General features: G+C 42.0%; 1 protein-coding gene across 15 annotated transcripts in view; it reads right to left on the reverse strand.

The window, feature by feature from the left end:
* Positions 1 to 1,551: 1,551 nt before the first annotated feature.
* LOC135100412 (uncharacterized) overlaps positions 1,552 to 21,158 on the reverse strand; it is a 76,750-nt gene continuing 57,143 nt past the window's right edge. The window contains exons 1-11 of one of the 15 annotated variants that reach the window (XR_010268694.1): positions 18,882 to 19,033; positions 12,659 to 12,859; positions 11,982 to 12,039; positions 7,396 to 7,543; positions 6,914 to 7,037; positions 5,396 to 5,643; positions 5,147 to 5,241; positions 4,449 to 4,610; positions 3,550 to 3,738; positions 3,087 to 3,178; positions 1,552 to 2,245 (exon numbers count right to left, since the gene is read on the reverse strand). Coding sequence is in view for 11 of the 15 variants with exons in the window: in XM_064003246.1 (XP_063859316.1) it covers positions 1,902 to 2,245; positions 3,087 to 3,178; positions 3,557 to 3,738; positions 4,449 to 4,610; positions 5,396 to 5,582; positions 6,914 to 7,037; positions 7,396 to 7,543; positions 11,982 to 12,039; positions 12,659 to 12,693 (1,332 nt within the window). In the remaining 4 variants the exon portion in view is untranslated. Of the gene's footprint in view, positions 2,246 to 3,086; positions 3,189 to 3,549; positions 3,739 to 4,448; positions 4,636 to 5,146; positions 5,242 to 5,395; positions 5,644 to 5,692; positions 6,461 to 6,913; positions 7,038 to 7,395; positions 7,544 to 11,981; positions 12,062 to 12,658; positions 12,860 to 15,790; positions 15,909 to 16,059; positions 16,194 to 17,272; positions 17,512 to 18,881; positions 19,035 to 21,158 lie in introns of those variants that run through there. The other 14 variants (XR_010268695.1, XR_010268696.1, XM_064003246.1 and 11 more) reach the window with 14 other exon arrangements.

Below are 21,158 nucleotides of genomic sequence, written 5' to 3' on the forward strand. Positions count from 1 at the left end.
CAAAAAAACATTGATAGTAACATTTTCAACACAAAACCACAAAGGAAACCCATAGTTTTAACTATTGACCAAAGCAGTGTACTATCTGACTATCCCCAGTCACAGCAGAGCCCCAGAGGAGCTAGCACAGACCAGTGTTGTTGTTGTTGTTGTTGTTGATCCTGCTATGGGTGGTGCTGATGGAGCCCCATGTGGAGCTGTCCCTGGCTGTCACCATCACCACCTCCCTGCCACACTCTCTCTCTCTCTCTCTCAAAAGCCACAAGTTCCTTTAGTGCTCTGAACATTTTTTGTTTTTGTAAAGGCATTTTAAAGGTTGGAGCAAAGCCTTGAATGATGAGCACCTTTGTTGACCTGAGTGAGACCTCTGCTACAGCCCCACATGACAGGTTAGTGCAAGAGTTGTGTTGTGGTGTAATTAGAGGCAGTGTCCAGGGCTGTTGACCTGAGTGAGGCCTCTGCTTCAGCCCCACATGACAGCTTAGTGCAAGAGTTGTGTTGTGGTGTAATTAGAGGCAGTGTCCAGGGCTGTTGACCTGAGTGAGGCCTCTGCTTCAGCTCCACGTGACAGGTTAGTGCAAGGGTTGTGTTGTGGTGGAATTAGAGGCAGTGTCCAGGGCTGTTGCTGGTGGTGTTCCTCAAGGAAATGTTTGGGATTGATGTATTTGCACATTTTCATTCAAACAGTTCTTTTTGGTGGTGACACAACTTGAGATGTCATTGGTGGCATGTAAAATTCTCTGTCACACCATCTGGAAAATGGTGAAATTTAGCTATTTGGAGAAAAAAAAATATTCTAAAAGCCACAAAAGCAAAGTTTGACAGGAATAATGGACATTTTGTATTGTTTTGCAATGAAGAGTTGAAAATAATACTTGCTTGTCAGACACATTGTGTTTTTAGAGTATTATCATCATCCACACACTGACTCTCAAACTGTCCACTGCCGTCATTTTGTTCATCTTTCCGCTTCACATTTTACATTTGCCCGTAGTGCTTTTCTTCCTCTTCCCAAACCCCAGCACTCTGTATTTTATGTAGTCATTCTGAGTGTTAGCACAACCCAGCCTCTGTTTGTGTCTTGTGTGTTTTTTTTTGTGTTTTTAAGTGTGTATAGGCCTTCTGAGTGTTGGCCTCACCTCACTCAACCAAACCTGTCATCACTGTTGCAGAAGAGACAACTAGTGGGCCGTGTGTGGTGAACCCGTTTTGTCTGTCAGAGCCACCCCTACAGCCACACACCACCACCACCACCACAACTAGCAGGAGAGGGCATCCACCACCTCCTCCTCCAGCAGCTGGCCAGGGCACAGGACCACGCTGAGCAAGGTGTGGTGGCAGTGGTGTTAGTAGAATAGATAGTAGTGGTAATAGTAATGCTCAATATAGTAGTAAAAATGATAGTAGAGGTCCTGGATTATATATTTTTAGTAGTAGTAGTTCCAGCATTTGTTGAAATATACTGGTAATTGTACTACTACTACTACTACTACTGTACTTCTAGCCAGCCCTTTATGTTTGTATACAGTTGAAGGGGAAAACAAACACCAGTAACTGTGGACTGCTTTTGTTCATCACACACACAAAACAACAACAATAACAACAACACAATGAACACATCATTTAATAACAAACAGATAACAACAACAACATCAACAAATTCTGCCACCATTCCCTGCAAACAGTGAAGGAAAACAAAAGGAAAAAGAAGGAAAACAAAGATGACAACAACGGTGCTCTTCTTTCCCCAGCAGGTGGTGATGCAGAGGGTGGCCAGCTTGCCCGCCCCCTCCTGTTGGCCAGCCACAGCACAGCACACAGCTGCAGTCTGTTGCGGCCAGGCTACTGAGGCACAAGTCTATGCACACGTCCGGGACATGAAGGTGACGAGAACATGTCCTTCAGGAGAGAGCCGCATTGTGGCAGGACCCCACAGTCTGTTTCTGTGCTGGGAGGAGGAGGGGAACAGCAGCAGCAGCAGAAGCAGAAGCAGCAGCAGCAGCAGCAGCAGCAGCAGCAGCAGCAGCAGCAGCAGCAGCAGCAGTAGTAGTAGTAGTAGTAGTAGTAGTAGTAGAGTAGTAGTAGTAGTAGTAGTAGTAGTAGTAGTAGTAGTAGTAGTAGTAGTAGTAGTAGTAGTAGCAGCAGCAGCAGCATTGAGCAGTGGTGGTGGTGGTGGTGTCAGTGGTGCAGCTGTCCACTCCTCCACAGCTGCTGCCTTGCCTCAACATGCTGTGTCTTCCCTCACCTGCAATGAACAGCACTGAACAACACCTCTCCTATGATGAATAACACTGAGTATCACCTCTTCCCTGCATCAACAACACTGAACAACACCTCTCCTGTGATGAACAACATTGAGTAACATCTCACCCCTGCATCAACAACACTCAACACCTGCTTCACTTCACACTCATTCATGCTAGCCTTATCCCCCCCCCCCCCTCTCTCTCTCTCTCTCTCTCTCTCTCTCTCTCTCTCTCTCTCTCTCTCTCTCTCTCTTTTCTCTTCTCTTCTCTTCTCAGCCCACAGCTCCACAGTATGTTCTCCACAGTGACTCCCCACAGCCCCTCACCAATAAGTGTCACACACACACACACACACACACACACACACACACACACATTACATACACAAATGCTGCATCTTGTAGAGTGCCTAGAATAAAAAATGGACACAAAATGGACAGGCTTCGTTTTGTTGTATCCTGCGTGAATGAAGCGAGGCTCAACAAGTAAATAGTGAAGGGTGTATTAGATGCACAACTCAAATATATGGAAGCTTGTACACAAAGTACAGGACACGGGTTGATGATGAGTACAGTGAGTCAAGTATTGAGTCAAAATGCTCCACTTTGAACTGACCTATATAACAAGGAGTAAGCTTGTAAAGGGGAAGACATTTGCCAACACAATAAACACACAGGGAAAAATTAATCTCAATAAAAGACTAAACAATTATATATATGCAAACATTAAATAAAGAACAAATGAAGACTAAGCAAAGCAAATTAATGTGAATGCTAATAAACAGACCAACATAGTATATTTAAACACTATCATCAAAGATACTGAAGCTTAAACACTGACACAATGCTCCTGCTGCTGCTGCTGCTGCTGTGGTGTGCTGTTCTGCAGAACCCTGGTCAGCCCCTGTGCCACCAGCTTCACAGCACCACCCTCTGCCAAAAACTAAATCAATAAATAAATGTTGCATTATCTGATGTCAAATAATAATTGTGGGCTTGTACAGAGATGTGTCAACAACACATCTCTGCACCGGCAGCGCAGGGCTATCTGCCACACTTGCTTCACAACTCCAGCCGCCTCACTGCTGAGCAAAGATGCGACAGCAATTCAAGTCTTCTCATTAAGTAAGTGACACTAAGTATTTCAAATATTTTCACATTTTCACTGGGATCTCTAACACAAATCTACTATTATTATTTGAATGTGAGAAGAGTGGTCTTGTCAAACATGGATACATGAGGTACAGTTTGAACCCAGTGAACATGCTGACTACCAAGTACAACAAGACCAACACTTGTCTCACCACTCACTGCCAACAGACACACCATTCCCTATCAAGTGGTGCACGGGAGTCACCGGCCTGTGGTGTGGTGTGCTGCAAAGCCACGTTGTGCATCTTCAGATGGCATGGCAGGTGGTGTCTTGGGAGAGACTTGAGGAATGCTGGTCTGGGGGCCTCTGGGGGCATCGCTCTTGGGCAAAAGTTGGCCTTCTGAGATGTACAGAGAGACAGGTCTCAGCAAGAGGTCACAGCAATAGTTGAATGCTGCAACTGCTGCACAGCACAAGCCAGCAGCAAGTCACTGGCCTGGCACTCTACCAACATCCCTGCTGTCACTCAATAAATCACCAACATTCTACTATTTACTCCACTCCACCCACTCTTCCACACCTACAGGAGAGCGCACGCGTGTGCGCACACACACACACACACACACACACACACACACACACACACACACTAATATTGGCCACTAGTGTACAAGTAGGGTCCCTGGTTGCCTGGGCTGTGTCTGTCTATTGTAATGTACCAGGTCTAAATAGGCTATCATATTTGAAGATCCTGGAGGGAAGCTGTGGAAAGATATGGAGGAAAGAAAAGACACTTATGGAGGGGAAAATGGTTGGCTGTGATGTCATACCATCTAACAAAATCACTCTTTTAAGAGTCACAGGATAGTCAGAATTGGAGGGAAAATGGAGAAAAGATGGAGGAAATTTGTAAGTAAGCAGAAACATGGAGATAACTTGAGGGGAAAATGGCTGGCTGTGATGTCAGACTATCTAACAAAAACACTATTTTAACTATGAAGCAAGAGTCACAGGATAGTCAGGATTGGAGGGAAGGTGGAGGAAAGATGGAGGAAGGTCTGTGAGGAAGAAGTGTGGAGGTAACTTGTGGAGGGAGATATGAAGGAGTACCTGTGAGAAATTGCTCTGCTCCTGCACCATGTAGGCGGCATCATGCATGAGCTGCTCCAGGCCACACAGGTGCTCACCGAGCCCCTTCATCTGTGGCCGGTCTGCCTCTCGAAGCACAGCGCTGACCTCTTGCCCCACTAGTTTCAGCAGCCCCTTGTTGATCTGTGTGGCAGCAGCAGTATTGGTGCTGTGTGTGTGTGTGTGTCTAGTTGATATGGGTTTTCAGGGGTTTTTATGGTTGCAGTGACAGATTAACATTTCTGCATTACTGACAGGAGAAACACTCTTTTAAAAGGTTCTAGTTGAAGTGAAGCAGATTTTCAAGGGAGTTTTTATGGTTGTAGTGACACATTAACATTTCTGCATTACTGACACGAGAAACACTCTTTTAAAAGGCTCTAGTTAAAATGACATGGGTTTTCAAGGATGCTTTTACAGTTACAGTGACAGATTAACAACATTTCTGCATTAGTGACAGGAGAAACACCCTTGAGAACCCAGCTCAGTGTCCCTGTGACCTTGAAAATATGTAATATTCTAACACAGGGGGAGGGGGAGCCAGCTTAAAGACAATGCAAGATTACAAACTTGATTCAATCCTATGGAAACAGAATTATGTATCAAGAATTAGATGTGAATACCTGACACCCTAACACCCTGTTGCACACTCACACACACACACACACACACACACACACCTGGGCCAGTCCCCTGCAGCAGAGTTGGGCAATCTGTCTGACGTCACTCTGGCTGTCCTTGGCGCTGATCCAGTCCAGCAGTGACACTTGCCTCACTGAGAGAGAGAGAGAGAGAGAGAGAGAGAGAGAGAGAGAGAGAGAGAGAGAGAGAGAGAGAGAGAGAGAGAGAGATATCAACAATTATTTTTATTTACAACAACAACAACAACAACAACAACAACAACAACAACAACAACAAAAACAACTTACTTTCTCTTTTTCCTCCTCCTCCTCCTCCTGCCCTCTTCTCATCCTCCTGCTCTTCCTCCTTTTCTTCTGTGCTGTGCTTGTCCTCTTCTTCCCAGCTTCCTCCTCTTCCTCTTCCTCTTGTGTCTTCCCCAAAAAGAATTCAGGGAAGACTGGAATCCTTGCCAGTAGCTTCAGGTCCTCTTCAAAACTAGTAGTAGCAGTAGTAGTAGTAGTAGTAGTAGTGACAGACAGACACACACTCATACACTCTGTAATATGATTCTCATCATATTAGAATTATAATGTCAATGTTGGCACCTTTGAATGTGGAGCGGGCAGTGTGTGTCGCTGTCATTGGTTGGAAAGAGGTGTAGACACGGGTTGTATTCCAGTTACTGTATAATTGTTATTGGCATATATGACAAGAATTGTAATTATTATTGAGATACATATATTGTTTTCTTACTTATTAACAAGTTTGGTATTGGTTAGTAATGTGTATTTGTTTGTCAAGAGGAAGTTTTCTTTTAGGGTCTGTGTATGTAACACGGATATATATTATACCGCACTCAGGGTGTAGGGGGAAGGTAGGCAGAGGTACAGTTGGTGCCTGTCAGGGGTGAGTGGCGGTTGTTTGACTGAGGTGAGTTTTGTGATAACATTATTTCTCTGATTTGTTTGACTTATGTTATGCCGCTGATTGTGCATATTGGTTGGTGTTATATTGAATGCGGTGCTGATAGGAGGATTTGATTAAGTGTAACTTTGCAGCATAGTTGGGGTAATGCTGTAATCAGACATATGGTGAAGTCTGCCTTGGCTGATGATGGGCGGTCATTTTGTGAGTACTATTTTATATGTATCGTGTGTCATTGCAATAGTGAATAATAGAATGGGATATGTGTTCATCTTATGTTATTCTTCTGTTTACTGGGTGAAGTTACAAGATATTGAAGGGAGTTACATGATATTGAGGTATGCTGTGTTTATGTTGACATTAAATTTGCAGGCTGAATCAATCAATAAATCAAGATACAGCAAGTCAGCCCAATCATAGTCATTATCCTACACTACACACTCCAACCATTTTTCTATCTCTTTCCTCCTCTCTTCTCTCTTCTCCTCCTCCTCCTCCTCTCCCCATTGGTGAGTTGCCAGGAAGAGTGGAGACACACACAACTGCAGGAGAGACTTGTAAGTAATAAAAAAAAAATATGCAAGACATTCTCTCCACCTCCCTCTCTTCTCTCCTCCATATCTCCCTCCACAAGTTATTTCCAGGCTTCTCTTCCCTCACAGGCCTTCCCCCATGTTCCCTCCACCTTTCCCTTAATCCTGTGACATATGCTTTGTAGTTAAAGTAGTGCTTTCATTAGATAGTCTGACATGGCAGCCACACATTTTCCCCTCCACCTCCCTCCTTTCCCTTCTCCATATCTCCCTCCACAAGTTACCTCCAGGCCTCTCCTCCCTCACAGACCTCCCTCCATGTTCCCTCCACCTTTCCTCCAATCCTGACACACACATGCACAAACTCACAACTGAAGCAGGGCAACCTTCTCCCGGCCACTGAGATACTCCACAAAGTTTTGCTGGAATGCGTCATGTCTTGCTCTGAAGGCTGCCACAATGTCCTCCAAGCTGGCCACCACTGCTGCCCAGCCTGCAGTAGTGGTAGTAGTAGTAGTAGTAGTAGTAGTAGTAGTAGTAGTAGTGGAGGGAGGAGTGCAGACTACAGCAAATTAAACAAAACAGTCAACGAAATGAGAAATGAGGAAAGAAAGAGGAAGAGAAGAAGAGAGACAAATTCTTAACAATTATCTCCTCTTCCTCTTTGTTCCCTCTTCTCTTCTTCATCTTTCCCTCTTTCTTCCTCTCTACCTTTCTTCTCCACCTTTCCTCTCCTTCTTCCTCTTTCCCCGTCACATTCAGAACCCCTGTGACCCTCAGAAAACCCTTGTGACCTCCATTTTGACAGTCACAACATTCACATATGAAAAACTTAACTAACTTAACCTGACCTTGCTGCTGCAGGTGCTGGTCATGAACAAGTTGGCAACACATTCTGGCTACCTCACTGACGTGCTCGTAAAACTGGTGTGCTAACTGTGTCCGTGCCACCACAGTGTTGTAGGTGGCTGGCATGTTGAGGCACCCCTGCACCTGTGCCTGCAACAGTAGTACTAGTAGTAGTAGATTAAGAGGGGATCTGATGGAGGTATTCAAGTGTACTAAGGGAAGTAGCAAGGCTGACCTAGTAGTAGTAGTAGTAGTAGTAGTAGTAGTAGTAGTAGTAGTAGTAGTAGTAGTAGTAGTAACACACACACACACACACACACACACACACACACACACACACACACACACACACACACACACACACACACACACACTAACCACCATCACCTCCCAATCAATAGGCACACAGCAACACTACAAACACAACAAACAACATCAAACACTAACACAACTCACAAAACATTTACAAAACATTACAAATAAACAACAAAAACAAAACAAAAATCAATACAAAAACACAAACAAGCAAATATCAAGCATGAAAAGTACAACAAGACTGAGAGAGGAGGCAGTAGACACCTGCCGAAACGATAATTACTCCCAGTGAGGTCTAAAGCACTGTTCAGGGGGTGCTGTGAACTTATCATTAAACCCAGCTGTGACCTCACTGAACGTTTCCCTTTGTGTCTCACAACACAAGGGGGCAGTCACAGCCTGCCCTCTAAAGACGACTCTCTTCCTCCACACAAAACTACAAGCACCTAATAACACACACACCCTTCACTCAAAAATTTTAAAATCATCATGGCAACTCCTACACCAGCCTCGGAGTCCCCATCAGGGGAGGGGACCATAAATGTCCCCAGGTCGGACTGCCTTTCTGTCGACGACCCTGAGTGTCTTGACACCCCCTTCAACTTTTTCTTCATTAACTTCTGCAACATTGGCAGTCTAAGATCTAATTTTCAATCTGTAGAACACCACCTCTCCTCTCCTAAACCTCATCTTCTTTTCCTCACTGAAACTCAGGTGTCTGAGGCAACTGACAGTAGCCCCTTTTCTGTTCCCTCCTACTTTCTCTATCCTCATTTTAGATCCAAAGCTGGATGCTGCATTTATGTGCGCAATGACTTAACCTGCTCTCGTGTCCACACTCTTGAATCTTCCGAGTTTTCCACCATCTGGCTACGACTACAGAGTCATTCTCATACTAAATTTATCTGTGCTGTATACCCCTCACCTAACTCCTCTGACTATAAGAAATTCTTTGACTACTTAACTTCCAAAGTGGAGCACATTCTGATCCTCATCCCTTTTGCAGAGATCTCCATTCTTGGAGACTTCAATGTTCACCACCAGCTTTGGCTTTCATCTCCCTTCACAGACCATCCTGGTGAACTAGCCTACAACTTTGCTATCCTCCATGACCTAGAGCAATTGGTGCAACACCCTACTCGTATTCCTGACTGTCTTGGAGATAAGCCCAACATTCTTGACCTTTTCCTGACCTCTAATCCTTCTGCTTATGCTGTCACCCTTTCTTCTCCATTGGGCTCCTCCGATCACAATCTCATATCTTTATCTTGTCCTATCACTCCAATCCCTCCTCAGGATCCCCCCAAGCGAAGGTGCCTCTGGCGTTTTGCCTCTGCTAGTTGGGGGGACCTGAGGAGGTATTTTGCTGATTTTCCTTGGAATGACTACTGCTTCCGTGTAAGAGACCCGTCTTTGTGTGCTGAGCACATAACAGAGGTGATAGTGTCTGGCATGGAGGCGTACATTCCTCACTCTTTTTCTCGTCCTAAACCTTCTAAACCTTGGTTTAACACAGCTTGTTCTCGTGCTATACATGATAGAGAGGTGGCCCACAAAAGGTACTTAAGCCTTCCATCACCAGAATCTCATGCACTTTATATTTCTGCCCGGAACCATGCCAAGTCTGTTCTCCAACTTGCCAAAAAACATTCATTAACAGAAAATGTCAAAACCTTTCAAGATCTAACTCCCCTCGTGATTTCTGGCATCTAGCCAAAAATATCTCCAATAACTTTGCTTCTTCTTCTTTCCCTCCTCTATTTCAATCAGATGACACCACTGCTATCACATCTATTTCTAAAGCTGAACTCTTTGCTCAAACCTTTGCTAAAAACTCTACCTTGGACGATTCCGGGCTTGTTCCTCCCTCTCCTCCACCCTCTGACTACTCCATGCCACCTATTAAAATTCTTCGCAATGATATTTTCCATGCCCTCGCTGGCCTAAACCCTCGGAAGGCTTATGGACCTGATGGGGTCCCTCCTATTGTTTTCCGAAACTGTGCCTCCGTGCTTGCACCTTGCCTAGTCAAACTCTTTCAGCTCTGTCTGTCAACATCTACCTTTCCTTCTTGCTGGAAGTTTGCCTACATTCAACCTGTTCCTAAAAAGGGTGACCGTTCTAATCCCTCAAACTACCGTCCTATTGCTTTAATTTCCTGCCTATCTAAAGTTTTTAATCTATCCTCAACAGGAAGATTCTTAAACATCTATCACTTCACAACCTTCTATCTGATCGCCAGTATGGGTTCCGTCAAGGCCGCTCTACTGGTGATCTTCTGGCTTTCCTTACTGAGTCTTGGTCATCCTCTTTTAGAGATTTTGGTGAAACTTTTGCTGTTGCCTTGGACATATCAAAAGCTTTTGATAGAGTCTGGCACAAAGCTTTAATTTCCAAACTACCCTCCTACGGTTTCTATCCTTCTCTCTGTAACTTCATCTCAAGTTTCCTTTCTGACCGTTCTATTGCTGCTGTGGTAGACGGTCACTGTTCTTCTCCTAAATCTATTAACAGTGGTGTTCCTCAGGGTTCTGTCCTGTCACCCACTCTCTTCTTATTATTCATTAATGATCTTCTAAACCAAACTTCTTGTCCTATCCACTCCTACGCTGATGATACCACCCTGCACTTTTCCACGTCTTTTCATAGACGTCCAACCCTTCAGGAAGTAAACATATCACGCAGGGAAGCCACAGTACGCCTGACTTCTGATCTTTCTAAAATTTCTGATTGGGGCAGAGCAAACTTGGTATTGTTCAATGCTTCAAAAACTCTATTCCTCCATCTATCAACTCGACACAACCTTCCAGACAACTATCCCCTCTTCTTCAATGACACTCAACTGTCCCCCTCTTCTACACTGAACATCCTCGGTCTGTCCTTTACTTATAATCTGAACTGGAAACTTCACATCTCATCTCTAGCTAAAATAGCTTCTATGAAGTTAGGTGTTCTGAGACGTCTCTGCCAGTTTTTCTCACCCCCCAGCTGCTAACTCTGTACAAGGGCCTTATCCGTCCATGTATGGAGTATGCTTCACATGTCTGGAGGGGTTCCACTCATACTGCTCTTCTAGACAGGGTGGAATCAAAAGCTTTTCGTCTCATCAACTCTCCTCTAACTGACTGTCTTCAGCCTCTCTCTCAACGCCGCAATGTTGCATATCTAGCTGTCTTCTACCGCTATTTTCATGCTAACTGCTCTTCTGATCTTGCTAACTGCATGCCTCCCCTCCTTCCGCGGCCTCGCTGCACAAGACTTTCGTCTTTCTCTCACCCCTATTCTGTCCACCTCTCTAACGCAAGAGTTAACCAGTATTCTCAATCATTCATCCCTTTCTCTGGTAAACTCTGGAACTCCCTGCCTGCTTCTGTATTTCCACCTTCCTATGACTTGAATTCCTTCAAGAGGGAGGTTTCAAGACACTTATCCACCAATTTTTGACCACTGCTTTGACCCTTTTATGGGACTGCCATTTCAGTGGGTATTTTTTTTTATTAGATTTTTGTTGCCCTTGGCCAGTGTCCTTCCTACATGAAAAAAAAAAAAAAAAAAAAAAAACAGTGACGTGTGTGACAATGAGCCTGGCAGAGTTGACAAGCTGAAGAGGTGAGGCATCCCAGACACTGCCCCTCCCTCACACACTGCTCAGCCTGCATTGGCCCACACAGGCATACCCAGTCAGTCAGTCAGTGTCCTGGCACAGGCCGCCTCTCCCTCGCCAGCTCCAGCCAGCGTGCCTTGCCTCACCAGCCGGGGGACACACATACTTGTCACTGGTGAGTTTGTTGTGCACCACAGTCAGGCAGGGTGTGTCTGCTGGTGCATCCTCACTCTGCCAGCCCCTCTGCCATCCCTCTCACTGACCAGGAGTCTCTCCCACACCCAGCACCACCCATGCCAGGACCCACAGAACCGTCACCCACGCCCCTCCCATCCATCCACACCTCACGGAAAAACTAGTCTTGTTTGGTCTCAGCAGCGGCACGCACACACACACACACACACACACACACACACATTAGATTAGACTTACCTTTAGGATTAATGTTAAGTTTTTCCCCACCCCCTATGTACATTTTCAGTTTGTTAACTGCCTAAATAATAAACCGTTTATTATTATTATTATTATTATTATTATTATTATTATTATTATTATTATTATTATTACACAACAGGATATACAACACCAGTTTGGAAGAAACCTAAGCTAACCAAACTTAACCAAATCAAACCAAGCCTAACCTAAGGTAAGCTATATGGCAATACTGACCTGTGTGTTTTGGGGCACCTTGACAGCATTGTGCATTGCGCCCTTCAGTACCTCAACACTGCACAAAATAAAGAAACCAACTATTATCATTATTATTATTATTATTATTATTATTATTATCATCATTATTACCACAGAGACAGAGATAATGGCATTTGTGTGTGTTTTGATGTGTTTTATATTGCACTTTTATCAACAGTAGACAAAGTCTCTCTCTCTCTCTCTTTCTCTCTCTCTCTGTTGTTATAATCCACAAGTCAAATTAAGGAGTTTTATATTTTCTCAATTTAAAATCTATTCATTTCAAGTTATTCTTAAAAAATAATAATAATTAAATAATAAGCTACTTAATACATCTTTATATTGTAACCAAAGCCTTTATTATTAATATTATTTATTATCATTATTATTATTATTACTACTATTATTATTATTATTATTATTATTATTATTATTTCTATTATTAGTGTGATAGTTGCCTCAGATGCTTCAGCTAACTATAGGCTTGCTCAAGTACCTATGTAAGCCTATGTATATTGAGAGCTCACAAAATATGCAGACCTGTGTATATTGACAGGTCACAAACACACACACTGATATCATTCAAATCACATAAATACTATACCAATAAATACATCTCTCTCTCTCTCTCTCTCTCTCTCTCTCTCTCTGCCTACCTCTCTAGTGCCAGGTTCATGTCAGAGGTCATCATGGTGCCAATGTCAACGAGGAAAACGTAAATCGTGTTGGCTTGGTTGAGATCAGGTCAGGTCACCCACCAAGCCAGCTGTCCAATCACAATCAATGAAGCTCTGGGCCAAAGGGAGGGCTGATGGTGATCTCTTGTCGACCAATAAGGTGACTCGGTTTTTGCTTGGCTGAGGAGAGAGAAAGAGAGAGGTTAGGTTAGGTTATGGTCAGGTCAAGTTAGGTTATGTTAGGTTTTGTTTGGTTTGGTTAGGTTAAGTTTGGGTGAGTTAGGCTAAGTTAGGTATGGGTAGGTTAGATATGGTTAGGTTAGGTTAGGTTAGGTTAGGTTAGACTGCTTTAGATTTGGTTGCATTATATTTGTTTGGGTCAGGTTAGGTTAGGCCAGGCTGGGTCAGGCTAGGTCAACGCATTGCCTGTGGTACAAATGCACCAAAAACACCTTGTCATTTTCTTATACCATCACTTTAGTTATCCTGGTAAATCTGCATTTCACATTTCACGCAGGGAAGCCACAGAACACCTGATTTCTGATCTTTCTAAAATTTCTGATGGGGCAGAGCAAACTTGGTATTGTTCAATGCCTGAAAAACTCAATTCCTCCATCTATCAACTTGACACAACCTTCCAGACAACTATCCCTTCTTCTTCAATGACACTCAACTGTCCCCCTCTTCTACACTGAACATCCTTGGTCTGTCCTTTACTTATAATCTGAATTGGAAACTTCACATCTCATCTCTAGCTAAAACAGCTTCTATGATGTTAGGCGTTCTGAGATGTCTCCACCAGTTTTTCTCACCCCCCCCCCACCCAGCTGCTAACTCTGTACAGGGGCATTATGTGTCCATGTATGGAGTATGCTTCACATGTCTGGTGGGGTTCAATTCATACCACTCTTCTAGACAGGGTGGAATCAAAAGGTTTTCTTCTCATCAACTCCTCTCCTCTAACTGATTGTCTTCAGCCTCTCTCTAATCACTGCAATGTTGCATATCTAGCTGTCTTCTACCGCTATTTTCATGCTAACTGCTATTCTGATCTTGCTAACTGCATGCCTTCCCTCCTCCTGTGGCCTCGCTGCATCAGACTTTCATCTTTCTCACACTCCTATTCTGTCCACCTCTCTAATACAAGAGTTAACCAGTATTCTCAATCATTCATCCCTTTCTCTGGTAAACTCTGGAACTCCCTACCAGCTTCTGTATTTTCACCTTCCTATGACTTGAATTCCTTCAAGAGGGAGGTTTCAAGACACTTAGCCTTCAATTTTTGACTACTGCTTTGGACACTTTTCTGGGACTGGCATCTCAGTGGGCTTTTTTTTTTTTTATTGGATTTTTGTTGCCCTTGGCCAGTGTCCCTCCTACATTAAAAAAAAAAAAAAATAAAATAAAAAAATAAAAACTGCCATCCTCTTTAGCTCTTGCACCAGTACAACTTCTGTTTCATTTTTCTCACACAAAGACAAAGCCTCTTTGAACACGTTCCCACTCATATTCATTTTCCGATATTCATCCGCGTTTCTATTTCTTTCAGTAATCATCCCATTTGACACGTCTATTCCACCCTGGTATTACATTGGACTTGTTCTTCTCAATAACCTGCTGTGCATAATGACTAGAAGAGTACAAAACATTACCACCAATTATCACATCAACCTCCTCAATTTGTGCAAGGTGGTCAGCTTTCTGGCAACCAGCACTACACCATCTAGGTGCCTCGCAGGGCATAATGCCTCGTGTATTACCAATAATATCTTCAAATACATAAAAAAAATCCCTGAGTTTTTTTTTTTTCATTTTTTCATTCACTTATCTCCATTTTCAATTTTGATAGTGCTACAATCATTGTTAGAGACACCCAAGTGAACGTTTCCCACCATTGGTAAATGATCAGATCCGACAAGTTGATACAGAACTTTAACATGTTTGACACAGACATCCTTTGAGCTTCCTCCTACAATATGGTCTAACCACTTACAGCAGTAGTTACTGTAAGGTATAAAATCAAAGTGTTACCATCCATCACGTTAAAACAAACAATTTCTCTCACAAAAGGTCACCAAGTTGTTCCAGGCTCTGCTCATAAAAGGATCTGCATCAAAACCACCTAAAATAAAAATGAAATTAAAATCATGATTGATTAAAACACTTGAAATGTTCTAAGGCAAACCACCTGTGAAGATATTCTTCAAGTGTCTTCCTTTCCCATGTTACACTCCTCATATATACATTTATTACAAGAATGTTCAAATAACCCACTGGTAATTGCAAAGCAATATAATCTTTCTCAACCAGAAACACCTTTACCTTAAACGTCAAATCTTTCTTCCATATACAGGCCAGTCCACCTTCACACCTCCCTACATTGGATACAAGAGCTTTTCCAGAGTAGGCAGCTTGCACACTTACACCCTCACATTTCTCACTGACAAAATCTGTCACCAAGTCTGTCCTCTAAAGCAAAAGTCTTGTAGAAAAAAAAAAAATAAATAAATAAAATAAAATAAAAACTCATACTGAAAACCAGTTAAAGTGCGAATGACATCAATATTCTTCCTAAAAGAACAACAATTATATGTACAAACTTTTACATCCATATCAAAAAATTATATATATATATATATATATATATATATATATATATATATATATATATATATATATATATATATATATATATAAGAAACGTTAATGAGTAAAAGAATTACATTTTCTTTGAGTTTCTGTTAAAATATTTCTGTATTATGACATCCTCCGGCCATAATTGAGACTTAAAAAGTTTGATTGTATGAGTTAGATGTTGTAATGGTAATCAGTGAAGAGACCAATTCAGCGGTGTTGGGATCCCTTTACTAATTCAACCTGTTAACATCCAAACAGTCAATTTTCCCACCAAAATTTAAGATGAAACGTCCAAGCCATGAAATCACACCACAGTAACAAAATACAGAATGCATCATTCAATAACCAAACCAGGAAATCACATCACAGTAACAAAATACAGAATATATCAGTCAATAACTAAGTGTTTGAATCAACCATAAACTTCAGGTGAACTCAATACATGAAAATAGGTGCACGAAAAGTCAAATTCACAACATTGCCGCACCGTCTCTTGACACATCACACGAATAACATCAGTCAGTCAGCACAGGTCCCACATTGAAAAACACATGGAGACAGGGCACCACCCACTTCACCACACTGCTGAAATGTATATTATAGTCCTAATAACTACATACATGCACCGTCTCACCACAGGTGACGCAAAATTCTCCACCGGGACCCCGCCATGTTTCATTTATCTCACCCTCTCATCGCTGGAATAATCACTAATACCAACACAAATTAACCCTGCTACTGACCCAAACCTGAATACCGTTGCATAAAGAGTCAAAAGAGATATTTAACACAAAGTACAGATCCTGGACACACCTCTGACATATCTGCACGCTGCCTAAGCTGGGCTCCTCTGAGACCCGGAAACAACACTACGTCGTCAGTCTCTGCCTCTGTCCTGCTAAAGCAACACAACCATACAATCCTATTAAACATTAAACATAAACATGTACGAACATTTATGCACTGAATCCATAAATTTCCCTGCATGATACATTTTATGTAATTCAATAGTCCAACATAATTACCAAGATAGACAGAGTTGTAACTTAAACACCACAATACAACCCGTAAATAAACATCGCGCAGGTGGATCACTTATTCAGTAATACTTACATATTACATATTACATACAACACAGACCTTACATAGAAATAAATTTCTAATATATTGTGATTTTTACTATAATCACAATACATATATGCACTACATTTTTTTCATACTTGGAGACCAGCCGAGGCCACAAAAACCGGAAAATGGCCGTTAATGTTCTGCTGTCATAGAAATAACGCTAACACTGAAATTCAAGTTTAGTAACGATTTCTTAATGCAAAGTCTTAGGTGAAAAAAAAAAAAAAGAAACAGGTTCCATAGTTACCTATTAAAAGATATGAATAAGTGAGGTTACTGGTTAACTCCTGCATTCGTAAGACACATATCTATAAACATTACTAACCGTGAAATTCAATAACGTTTTAATGCAGCAAATATTTATATTATTATAGGAAATTTATCACGAGAATGAATTAAGAGCCAACTTTCAATTCATCAGCGTCATTGTACAAAGTGCAAAACACCTAAAGCGAAATTCACCAAATCTGTTATTCTTTTCGGTCTCTCCAGGTTATTAATGAATTTTTGTCTTGTGGAAATAATTTATATTGGAGATCTGTCTCTTGTCCCAGGCTTTCTGTCTACATTATCGTGACCTTTGACATTATCATTATTCTCATCGTCGCTGTTATCAGTTGTTTGTGGTCTTTATCCCTCTGACTTGTGTGGTTTCGTCTCAGGCTTAATTAAGTGACCAGCTGCCTAAAGCCCTAGGTAAGTTTAGAGTATAACTTTCAAAGAAACCACTGTGACTACAAAACGCGCAATCGAATATTTCAAGGATTTAAGTGCCAATAGCTACAATTTAGCTTACAAGTCTTACTCAAATTACCATATTACCATTACCTGTTATCCAATGGCTTATATCGTGACGTCAGTAATCTTCATTATTATCGCTATTCTCGTTGTAATCATTCTCATATGCACTTGATCTGCACCCTGTGCAAAACAAGTCACGTCACCAATTGTGGAGGGATGTCACCACCAAGTAAACAAATCTATCAGAATGGTTGCTGTTCTCGTTACCATCGCTACCGTCACATGACATCCGTACAGAGGCGGTGTTCACTTCCTTCCTAATGAAACACGAGGCCAAACAGCAGAGGTCACTGGCTGATCTGTCATCCCTGTCAGCCCTCCCGGTGACCCGCGCTGACCTTTCTCAATCCATGGTACATCCCCACGCTAAATGTGGTTGTTATAGTTCAAGTAATGTGGGCGTGTGCGCACACACACACACACACACACACACACACACACACACACACACACACACACACACATAGATGTGAAAAAATGCGCATAAAATTTTCTGAACTCATTTCAAACTTTCATTTTCTGGCAAAGCCAAGCCAGTCAGGGACAAACTTTTCTAATAAACTTAGTCTTCCGGGGCAGGTTGGGCTGGGACCTCACCAGACTCCTAAAGCAGCACTTCGCTGCCAATTTAAAAAAGGCGGAGTGGGAACAATAGCAGAAATATATGTTCTTTGAATTACGCAACAACGATTATTCAGAGGTGAGTGACCGAACGCTTCCATAACATAGCAAGTCATCACAAGACAGGCGGGTATGTGAGACTGTCTCGTGGATTATTCAGAGGTGAGTGACCGAACGCTTCCATAACATAGCAAGTCATCACAAGACAGGCGGGTATGTGAGACTGTCTCGTGGATTTTTTTGATAGCATCAGAAAACGTCGTGTAATATTAAGGTGTAACTTCAGGAGTACATTTGCACACTAAACTAGCTTACATTTAGGGAATGTGCTACATTCAAGTCAGACTACACACACACACACACACACACACACACACACACACACACAGTTGGTAGCGCAGTGATTCACGCCTGATTCATACTCGGGAGGACTCAGGTTCGAATTCTGGGTAAGGTTAGAAGTCTTTGGGTGGACTTCTTTGCAGTGTAGCCACTGCTCATCTGGCAGTGATTAGGTACCTGGTGTAAATCGGAATTAGTGACCCGCAGCTAGGTAGGATAAACAAACTCTGAATAGAAAAAATACACACGGGGTGACCTGACTATCCCGTGTCTAGTCTACCAGGTTGACCGGCGCCATCTGGCACCCAAAGTATTAACTTGTAACATACTTCCTTAAAGTTAAATGTGTATGTATATTACTGTATAAGTACGCAATATGTGGATGTTCAGCTATAAGGCTGCAAGATTAATAAACCGAATATTATTATTATCTATTATAATTATCATTATTATTCATAATTATTACTATTATTACACACACACACTTCCGAACTCATGCCATGTTTCTCCCTATTTAAAGACCATAAGAACATAAGGAAAGCTGCAAGAAGCTAGTAGACCTATACGTGACACCCTCTGCAAGACAACAAGAAAAAAAACAAAAACATACCATCTATAGCCAGTTTGTAGCCACTTATTCTTATCAACTATACAATGGATTTGAAATACTTACTCTCAATGCTGACGATACGAAATTTCTGTGTCAAAAGTCCTTCACAGGCACCAGCGCGCCCTGCATCACTCCGCCTCACGCACCACCCCAGCAAAGACTGGCCAGGGTCACCACTCACCACTGCCACACACCATTTCTCATCCTCGCTGGTCTGTTGCTCGTACATACCACCAATATATTATTTTCTTCGATCAACAACTTAAATTTCTTTGATTTAGGAGCATCTTCTTGTAGCTATCTCATCATATGATTACTTAGTGCAGCGCAAGGTGGCTTTAGTACCAGGTGGATATCACATAAACCATCTTTATCTAGTTGGTGAAGCTTATCGTGATGGCAAACCTTACTGAATGCGCACATGCCTCGTCAGACTTAGTAATCGAGTTTAGTCACTGCTATCCGTTTTCAATATAAACACATCCAGGCTTATAAACAACTGGTGCCCATAGTCTACTGTTGCAGAACAGAGAATATCATAGTCAGGTCCTAATTTCTAGTCCATCTTGATCAACCAGGAGAGAAGGGAGGAAGGGATGAGGGTGGGTGGTCATTTCAGGGTTAACAAAGCGTCAGTAGCTCCAACTAGCTCGTTGTGCGGTCTCCAATCCTCAAAAATATTCGCTTCATATCTTGTTTCCTTCGCACAACTTTTCATTATTTTAAGGCAAGAATTCAAATATGTTGAAACTAGTGGTGTATCTGCAAATTATACACAGGCATCTGTAAAACAAGGGTGAAATTATCATTATCATACGTTACTGTAACGAGACAGATCTGAAGCACTTAACATAAAAGGAAACGATTCTTGTGTGTGTGTGTGTGTGTGTGTGTGTGTGTGTGTGAGAGAGAGAGAGAGAGAGAGAGGATTATCCACCCTCGTTGCATGTTAGCAATGAAATACTCATTTGTAACATGTCATATATATACTTCATATTTGTCAAGATATTGTAACATTGTAAACAGTAAAGGTTTAGCAGAAAATGAATTGATCCGTTATTAAAATTGTGGTATGAATTTAACTGACTCTTACAATATTCCCTCCACTCTCCAGTGTCCACACACACACATACACACACACACACACACACACACACACAAAGTTGAGGATTACAGACTTAATTTACTTCAAAACAGCATACTGACAAATACTGATCTAAAATCCAAGCAAAGTAAAATATCCCGGACAGAGCCTCTTCACAAGGGAATGTAAAAAAAAAAAAAAAAAAAAAAAATCTGAAGAGAGAGGCTGCCGAAGGTTTAGTGAGGCGGTACAAAAGATCTGAGACGCTCTCCAAACACTCCAATTAGAGGCGATGGAAGGGCGATCAGTGTTGGTGGCAAGTGTGATGCCGGGGAGCAAGTATATCCTTAATTAACACGGTCGGAATATCACACGCACGAAAGAAGATTTTTATCAAAAGTTTTAATTTGTTCTGTTATTTCCAAAAGATCTCCAGTTTCAGTTTTCTCTTTTATTTCGGAAATCAATCTGCACATTATAAGTTTCAAATGTGAGCCACAAAATTAATTTTCCCGTCGTGCACTGAATAAGATGGAGGCAAATATTGCGATGCCGCGACACACAACCCTTTCAATTTTACCTTTTTGACAGCCGAATGTGTCGCTTTTTTTTTTTTTCTTTGCATTTGCTGGTCTTCTTCAAACACACATATAAAATAGTAACAACATCAACAACAACAATAACACTGTTACTGTTACTGCACACTTTTCTATCCACAATATAATGAAAAAAAAAAAACATTGGAAGGGCAGCATTTCGATTACAACGTGAAGGAAACTCCATCAGCCGCCACAGCACCTCACGCATAAGTAACCCTTGCCGTGAAAACCAGCGGGCCATAACACAATTAGCTCACTGATGACTCTCACTAGACAATGACAAATGATCTGAGAGTATTAACAGTTCTCTTCATTTAATTAATTGATGAGAATGATCCAGACAGCTGCCTAGATCTTCGACCAAGTGCACACTGCCCTAACGTTATTCTTTACTCGCCTAAGAATCAGCGTCTCATTTTTTACTTATACTCGTGTATTCCTTATTATTATATTCTGGCTAGGAAAAATGTACAATGTAGGAAATAAAGCAGAGAGTTATCTTTTTGGGTCTTTCTTTTTATCTTTTTTATGTAGGAGGGGCACCGGCCAAGGGTGACACATCTGCAATAAATATAAAAGGCCCACCAAGGTGCCGGTCCCCGAACAGAGTCGAAAGCGGTAGTCAAAAATTACAGGATAAGTGTCTTGAAGCCTCCC

The sequence above is a fragment of the Scylla paramamosain genome, chromosome 5 (assembly GCF_035594125.1).
Source record: "Scylla paramamosain isolate STU-SP2022 chromosome 5, ASM3559412v1, whole genome shotgun sequence".
NCBI classification, from domain to species: domain Eukaryota; kingdom Metazoa; phylum Arthropoda; class Malacostraca; order Decapoda; family Portunidae; genus Scylla; species Scylla paramamosain.